We start from the raw sequence: 8118 nt of genomic DNA, 5'->3' as shown, positions 1-8118 counted from the left end.
TAAAAAAAAAAAAAAAAAAAAAAAAAGAAAAAAAAAAGAAAAAGATATCCTAATGGCTTTCGAGTTTTGAACTTATAACCAATAGTGACTATAGTAGGGACAAATTTCCTCGTGTTGTTTCCTTAGCGTTTCTTTTGTTTTCAGCTGTTAGTGACTAGTTGATTCTGTTACGCTTCTACTTGCAGGCTAAACAGTTGTGCTTGTCAATAGCACGCACAGCCATTTTAGAACACAGACCTGTCTCTATGGTTTCCAGAGCAATAGATGTTTTGGTTACCTCCTACTCCAACTCAATTAAGACAGGGAGCTCTATCAAGGCACCAAAACCTGAGAAGACATCATCTTCAGGTGTGCCAAATGTCACTACTGCTGGACCCAGTGTCGATGATTCTGTCAGTAGAGAAGATGCACTTGGAAAGTCCATAAAACATGAATCTGCATCTGGATTGGACTATGATTTGCGTAATAGATCTTTAGATTCCTCAAATTCAGACTCTGGGGATGGTTCGGGCTCTGAACCAATAAGAACCAGTTCCAATGGCCATAATGTTGATGGTAAAGTGGATATGAAAAGGCTGATGGGTGGTGAAACGTCCGGTGCTGCGTCGTCTTTGCAATCTCAGAATCCTGGACTTGGTAATAACCCTTTGAATGCTAATGCTTCCGAGCAACAAGACTCTCAACTTACTTCACCAGCAATTTCACCTGACGAGATATACAATTATATCTTTGCTCCTGTCGAGGAAGAGATGGTTGGCGATCCTTCTTACTTGGTTGCAATCATTATTGAGTTTCTCCGCAGGTATATCATATTTATGGAACCAATAGTGAGCCATGGCTTTGAAAATAAACGCTACTTTCCGTAGATAAAACTGTAGAAACCGGTAGGTTTTAGAATACCTAACCGTCAGTCTCACTTGTATTTCATAGGAGGTAACAAGCCTCTTTTATATACAATTAGGTTACAATTAGTTAGAGAAAGAATAGGAAACTAACTCCTAATTTACAGCTAGCTACAAATCAGCAACTAATCTACCATACATAGATTATATATATTTCCGAAAATAGCATTTCCTAAACAGTAGGGAATAAACACGCTTTTCAACACTCCCCCTCAAGTTGGAGCATGAATGTCAATCATCTCCAACTTGGATAAATGTTCCTCGAACCTGACCCGTGGTAGACCTTTTGTTAGAAAATCAGCAAGTTGTCCGTTGGATGTGATGTAAGGTATGCACACAACCCCTTCTTCGACCTTCTCTTTGATAAAATGTCTATCCACTTTCACATGCTTAGTACGGTCATGATGGATTGGATTGTGAGCAATACTGATTGCTGATTTGTTGTCACAATACAACAACATGGGATTCTCTCTTTGAAGTGATAGCTCATTCATGATTCTTTTTAACCATAGAAGTTCACATATCCCTTGTGCAAGAGCTCGAAGTTCAGCTTCAGCACTACTCCTTGCAACCACTGGTTGGTTTTTGCTTCTCCAAGTCACCAGATTACCCCATATAAATGTGCAGTACCCAGTGGTAGACCTTCTATCACTGGCTGATCCAGCCCAATCTGCGTCAGTGAATGCCTCGATCTTCCTTGAATCATTCTTTTTGAAAAATAACCCCTTTCCTGGAGTTCCTTTGAGATATCTCAAAAGGTGATGAACTGCTCCAAGATGTTCTTCATATGGCTCGTGCATAAATTGGCTGACCACACTTACAGCATAGGCAATATCGGGCCGTGTATGAGATAGATAGATTAGACGCCCAACCAACCTCTGGTATCTCCTTTTATCGACAGGCACCTCTCCTTTCTTATATCCCAGCTTGTGGTTCTCTTCGATAGGTGTATCTGCTGGTTTACTCCCCAGAAAACCTGTCTCTCTGAGCAAATCAACAGTATATTTTCTTTGTGAAACACAAATTCCTTTCTTTGATCTTGCAACTTCCATACTGAGAAAATACCTCATGGGTCCAAGGTCCTTGTATTCAAATTCTTTAGCTAGAATTTGCTTCATTCTTTCTCCTTCGGTTGTGTCATCTCCAGTAAGAAGGATATCATCAACGTACACGATTAGAATTGAAATTTTCCCGTCCTGAGATTTCCTGAAGAACAGAGTATGATCAGTGTGAGCTTGAGTGTATCCATATCTCTACACTGTTTTTGAAAAACGATCAAACCAGGCTCTTGGGGACTGTTTTAATCCATAGAGGGATTTTTTCAGTCTGCACACATTATCTATACCATAAACGTCTTCAAAACCTGGAGGAACATCCATAAATACTTCTTCTGCCAAGTCCCCATTTAGGAATGCATTTTTGATGTCAAGTTGGGAAATTTTCCAGTCTAAGTTTGCAGCAACAGAGAGAAGAACTCGAATAGTGTTGAGCTTTGCCACCGGGGCAAAGGTTTCTTGATAGTCTATTCCGTAGGATTGTGTGAATCCTTTTGCGACCAAGCGAGCCTTAAATCTTTCAATAGAACCATCCGAATTATACTTCACCGTAAACACCCACTTGCACCCAACTGTTTTCTTTCCCTTCGGTATTGCTACACACTCCCAAGTTCCATTTTTCTCTAGTGCTTTGATCTCCTCCATAACTGTTGCTCTCCATTCTGGAACACTCAATGCCTCTTGAATTGACTTAGGAATTACTACATCAGACAGATTAGTGGCAAAGGCTCGATAGGATGGAGACAAATTACTATAGCACATGTAATCTGAAATAGGATGAGAAGTGCTTGTTCTTTTTCCTTTTCTTAGGGCAATGGGAATATCTAAGTCCTGAACTGGTGTAGAATTACCTGGACTTTTGCAGGGGACAGGAGGGTTTAGACTTGAAATATCAAGAACTGGTGGATCCAATGACTGGTTCTGCTTTGGAGTGTGAATTCCTTCATTTCCCTTTCTTTTCAGTCTCTCATAGACAAATAATTCTTGTCTTTGGACCTCTTTCCCAGTTTCTTTAGTGAGTGGAGTGGACTCAGGCACAACAATGGGTAGTTCCTGAGGAAATGAAATAGAGTGATCTAGTGGAGGAGTGATCTAGTGGAGGAATGGAAACAGTTTGTGGATTTTTTTGCACTGAGGTGAGAGGGCTCACAGTGGTAGGAAGAGTATCCCAAAAATTCTAAAAACTCTCTTCTGTTTTCACACTCTCCCCCTGAAGTGAGTTTTTGGTAAAGTAGGGCTGATTCTCAAAGAAGGAAACATCCATACTAACAAACATTTTCCTAGTCTTTGGATCAAAGCACTTATACCCCTTTTTTGTTGGTGAGTAGCCCAAGAAAACACATTTGATGGCCCTTGGATCAAATTTACCCCTGCTATGAGAATGGATATGGACAAATGAGGTGCACCCAAATATTCTAAGTGGTAAATTTGAAATCAGACGATTTGTTGGATAGACACTTTGAAACGCCTCTAGGGGAGTCTTGAACCCTAGAACTCGAGTGGGCATTCTATTGATGAGGAATGATGCAATAAGGATAGCTTTTCCCCATAAAGTTTTAGGCACATTTGTGGTGAACATTAAGGACCTAACAACTTCAAGTAGGTGCTTATTTTTCCGTTCAGCCAACCCATTTTGTTGGGGGGTATCTACACAACTGCTTTGATGAACAATTCCCTCACTTTGAAGAAATTTCCCAAGAACAATTTTAAAATACTCACCCCCATTGTCTGTCCTGAGGATTTGAATTTGGGTTTGAAACTGAGTTTTGACCATCGAATGAAAATTTTTAAAAACTTGTTCTGTTTCAGATTTTGTTTTTAAGAGATATACCCAACATAGCCTAGTATGATCATTGATGAAAGTAATAAACCATCTAGCACCTGAAAAATTTTTAACTCGTGAGGGACCCCAAAGGTCACTGTGTATTACTGAGAATGGTACTGAATGTTTGTATGATTGAGATGGAAATGATACACGGTGATGTTTGGAGAGTTGACAAATTTCACATTGAAAAGAAGCAGGATCTTTATTATTGAAAAGAGATGGAAACAAATTTTTCAGATACGGAAAGCTAGGGTGGCCGAGTCTATAGTGCCACAACATAACATTATTTTCACATAAAGAAACGGAAAAGGATCTGCAGACTAAATTTTGTCTACTTGAGTCTTCCTTGTCTAGGTAATAAAGTCCTCCACACTCTTTAGCATTGCCAATCATCTTCCCCGAAGCCAGTTCTTGAAATTGACATGAAGAAGAGCTAAACTTAGCAACACAACTTTGATCGTAGGTGAGTTTGCTAATGGATAAATGGTTGCATGAAATAGAAGGAACATGAAGTACAGATTTTAGGACCAGATTTTTGGACAAAATTATTGAACCTTTCCCTGCTACTGTGGCTAATGAACCATCATCAATTTTCCCTACTATTGTGGCTAATGAACCATCAGCAATTTTTACTTTCAAGTTACCAGTACAAGGAGTATAAGAGAAGAGTGAAGAACAACCTGTCATATGATCTGAGGCACCAGAATCTATAACCCATGAGGTTCTGTCCTCGGTTAGCACACTGAAGGACTGAGGAAAATTACCTTTCTGGGCAATAGAGGCAGATGGAAGGGAGGTAGAATTCCTGAGTTTCATAAGGTTTTCCAGTTGCTCCTTATTAAGGGAAACACGAGCACTTTGATTTTGATTCCTCAGAGACCATTTGAAGAGCTCTGCTAGTCCCCTGGTCTGGTTGTCCGTTTTTCAGATGAGGAGGTTTTCTGTGCAGTTTCCAGCAAGTTTCACGGGTGTGTCCAGTTTTTTTACAATGGTCGCACAAGGGTCTATTTCCCCTTTTATTTCGAGAGTCAATCCCGCCATTAGAAAAGGTGGAGAACCTGTTGCCATTAGAAAAAGTGGAGAACCTGTTGCTTTTGACTGCAAGGGCTGATGATTCTGACTCAGTGACAGGAGCCTCTCGGGTTTCTTTGCCCATCATAACACTCCTTTTGCTTTCCTCCCTGCAGACTTCGGAGAATACTTCACGAGTGGATGGTAGGACTTCACGTCCAAGAATTCTTCCACGAACCTCATCAAGTTCGTTGTTCAAGCAAGCCAAGAATGCGAAGACACGATCCTTTTCAATCATCTTTTTGAATATGGCACTGTCTTGTGGACAGTGCCATTCATATTCATAAAATAAATCTAGCTCCTGCCATAAGGTTCTGAGCGTATTATAGTATTGCAACACGCTCAGATCGCCTTGTTTTGTGTTGCGGATGCGTGTGGTAATCTCATAGACCTGGGCAGAATTTCTTAGATCAGAGAAAGTCTTCTTTGCAGCTTCCCAGATTTCTTGAGCGGTGGCAAGGAACATATAAGTCTTGCTGATAGCTGGCTCCATCGAATTGATCAGCCATGACATGATCAAGGCAATTCTCAGATTCCCAGATCTCAATGGTTTCGAGACCTTTTGGTTTCTGTGTAGCTCCCGTCAGAAACCCAGTTTTTCTACGACCCCGGATGAATAACATTACCGACTGGGACCATTGGAGATAATTTTCTCCATTGAGTTTGTGAGTGGTGATTGGTTGAGAAGAGAGATTGTCATGAGTATTTGACAAGAGAGTAGATCTCGAAGATGATCTCGCCGATCCAGAATCGGGCGACTGATCACCTACGCTGGATGTGCCAGACATGGTGGCAGTTTAATTTTTCCGGTGATCAGATGTTGGCTCTGATACCATGTGGAAACCGGTAGGTTTTAGAATACCTAGCCGTCAGTCTCACTTGTATTTCATAGGAGGTAACAAGCCTCTTTTATATACAATTAGGTTACAATTAGTTAGAGAAAGAATAGGAAACTAACTCCTAATTTACAGCTAGCTACAAATCAGCAACTAATCTACCATACATAGATTACATATATTTCCGAAAATAGCATTTCCTAAACAGTAGGGAATAAACACGCTTTTCAACAAAAACCAGATGTATAATCTGATATGTATTGTCCCCATATGATCTCAACAAGTTCTTCGTAGTTATAATGGACTTTTCTTGGTTTTTTCTCACTGCTCATGCCATTCTTTTTCTTTCTTGGTCCACGTGAACTCGACATTTTTTTATTCACTATTGCAGTGCCAATTTGGAAAAGGTTAAAGTTCATCCCAATCTCTCTGTCTTGACTGTACAACTATTAGCACGTGGAGAGCTATATGCAGAGCTTGGATTGTTCGTCATAAACAAGGTCTCAATGTGTTTGAATTTTTTTACCATGCTTTGGTAGTTATTGGAGTTCGCTATATGTGGTTTATTTTAATTTGAGGTTTAATAATTATAAATCCTTTTTCGTGTCAGATTCTTGAACCTTCTAAAGAAGTTGCATTGCAACTCCTAGAGTCTGGTCGTCAAAATTCCCAGACGAGGAAACTGGGTCTGGACATGCTAAGGCAGCTTTCGTTACATCACGACTATGTACAATTGCTAGTTCAAGATGGATATTACCTTGAAGCTTTACGGTATGCAAGGAAGCATAAGGTAATTCCCACTCAACTATATTCCTTTTTCCGAATAGCTGGGTTTTCCTCATCAAACTAGACGTTATGGATATACTACCTTGTCGTTGCAACTTTAAAATAGCAAATGGAGTTTTGTGTCTCTCAAGTCTCAAACCATTTTTTCCAACCTCTAGGTGTTAAGAATGTTATAGTTGTTATTCCTTGTTAGTAATACGAATAGGGTATTGCAAAATGGTGGATTTCTTTCTTTCATGTCCTTCATGAGTTTCATTGTTGTATCACGAAGTTTGACCTAACAAAAGGAGTAAATGGCACAGGTCAGTACGGTGCGACCATCGCTGTTTCTTGAGGTGGCATTAGCTTCCAACGACTCGCAAAATCTAGCTGCAGTTCTAAGATTCTTTTTGGATTTTACACCGGGATTCAGGACCACATCGGATTACAGTACATACTGCCGCATTCTCAAAGAGATGAACTCTACAGTTTCTGCCTGACGTTTTTATGAGGTAGCAACTAGCAAGTGAAATAGTCAGTGATGGGGATTGAAATGCACATACTGGTAAAAGTTAACAGAATTCCCTAGGAAAGGACATGCCCAGAAACCAGAAATTAACTATTATAAAATGTGAAGAGAATTAATCGTCCGGAATTGGGCATTTTTTTTTTCCTTTAAGCCGAAAAAGGGGAGTTGCTTCAGTTGGTTATGTAATTAAGCTTGCTATTGTGCACCAAATAAAATGAAATACTGGCATCTGTGTTGCTCTGGCCTCTATTTTATACATCCCAAACCGGATTCTCAATTATTGAGCTGTTTAGTTGGAGGGTTCGAACTCAAAAATAATTTGAACCCTTGTTTGGTTGTATAATAATTTAGACTTGGACTTGGGTGTTCTCAACCCATTTGAACCCAAATTCAAGGTTTTCCCCAACTTGTTGCAAACCCCCACCCCCCGTTCTGATGGGTTCTAACCCATTTTGCTCATTAATAACCCACCCCAACGTTCTCCACCAACTATTTTTACTCACATTTCTTAGAGCCTATAGTTATAGTGATGTAATTAAATATAGGTTCAAATTTTATTTTCTGTTTAGACCTTACATGATTAAATGTCACTTCAAACCACAAAAAATTCATATATAAGTTCAAATCCAAAAGATGAAAGCACACCATTAGAATTCACGAAGTGAACATGAGTATTTATGATTCGGGTTATTTACTATTTTATACTCTGCACATGGGTACAAAATAGTAAATAAAATGCAGGATATAAACAGGTAAAAGTCCTTTTTTTTTAGCAAGTTCGGGCAAGAGGGGCAAAAAGTGTGTAATTATTTCACAAACCAGCCGCTAACGGCGGCCATATCGGCACCAATAAGTTAGCGGTATTCTTTAGTGTTCACTTCCAAAACAAGTCTTTCGATTCCCAAACGACTTCTGAATTTTGAGATTCTCGATTAGAACAGAAAGCCATTTCCAGATCCTCTGTCGTTTTCTCAGAAACCACTCAGTGCTTATTTAAAATGCACATCTTTTGGGGGGAAAAAAAAGTGAACATTCAACGACATGTCGTGTATGATAAAAAGTTCTCTATTGGCTGTCGTTTGGACAGAATAAATAACATGTCGAGTGTATCTATAGAGTTTCCTATCCTTCCATG

At 39.6% G+C, this 8118-nt stretch overlaps 1 protein-coding gene across 1 annotated transcript; it reads left to right on the top strand.

The window, feature by feature from the left end:
* The first annotated feature begins 73 nt into the window (after positions 1-73).
* LOC21388082 lies at positions 74-7260 on the top strand. Its single transcript, XM_024163069.1, has 4 exons — positions 74-802; positions 6081-6189; positions 6300-6479; positions 6778-7260. The coding sequence occupies exons 1-4, from the start codon at positions 246-248 to the stop codon at positions 6952-6954; spliced, it is 1023 nt and encodes a 340-aa protein (XP_024018837.1). The 5' UTR covers positions 74-245; the 3' UTR covers positions 6955-7260.
* The last annotated feature ends 858 nt before the right edge of the window (positions 7261-8118 follow it).

Source organism: Morus notabilis, unplaced genomic scaffold (genome assembly GCF_000414095.1).
Source record: "Morus notabilis unplaced genomic scaffold, ASM41409v2 Scaffold1234, whole genome shotgun sequence".
Taxonomy (NCBI): Eukaryota; Viridiplantae; Streptophyta; class Magnoliopsida; order Rosales; family Moraceae; genus Morus; species Morus notabilis.
The sequence above is the reverse complement of the archived record's forward strand: the minus strand, read 5'-3'. Positions and strand labels throughout refer to the sequence as shown.

Excerpts from the sequence above, each read along its gene's own strand:
- LOC21388082 (XM_024163069.1), top strand. The coding sequence starts at position 246 with ATGGTTTCCAGAGCAATAGATGTTTTGGTTACCTCCTACTCCAACTCA. Across the intron at positions 6,190-6,299 it reads GATTGTTCGTCATAAACAAG|ATTCTTGAACCTTCTAAAGA; the intron begins GTCTCAATGTGT and ends TTTTCGTGTCAG. Across the intron at positions 6,480-6,777 it reads GGTATGCAAGGAAGCATAAG|GTCAGTACGGTGCGACCATC; the intron begins GTAATTCCCACT and ends TAAATGGCACAG.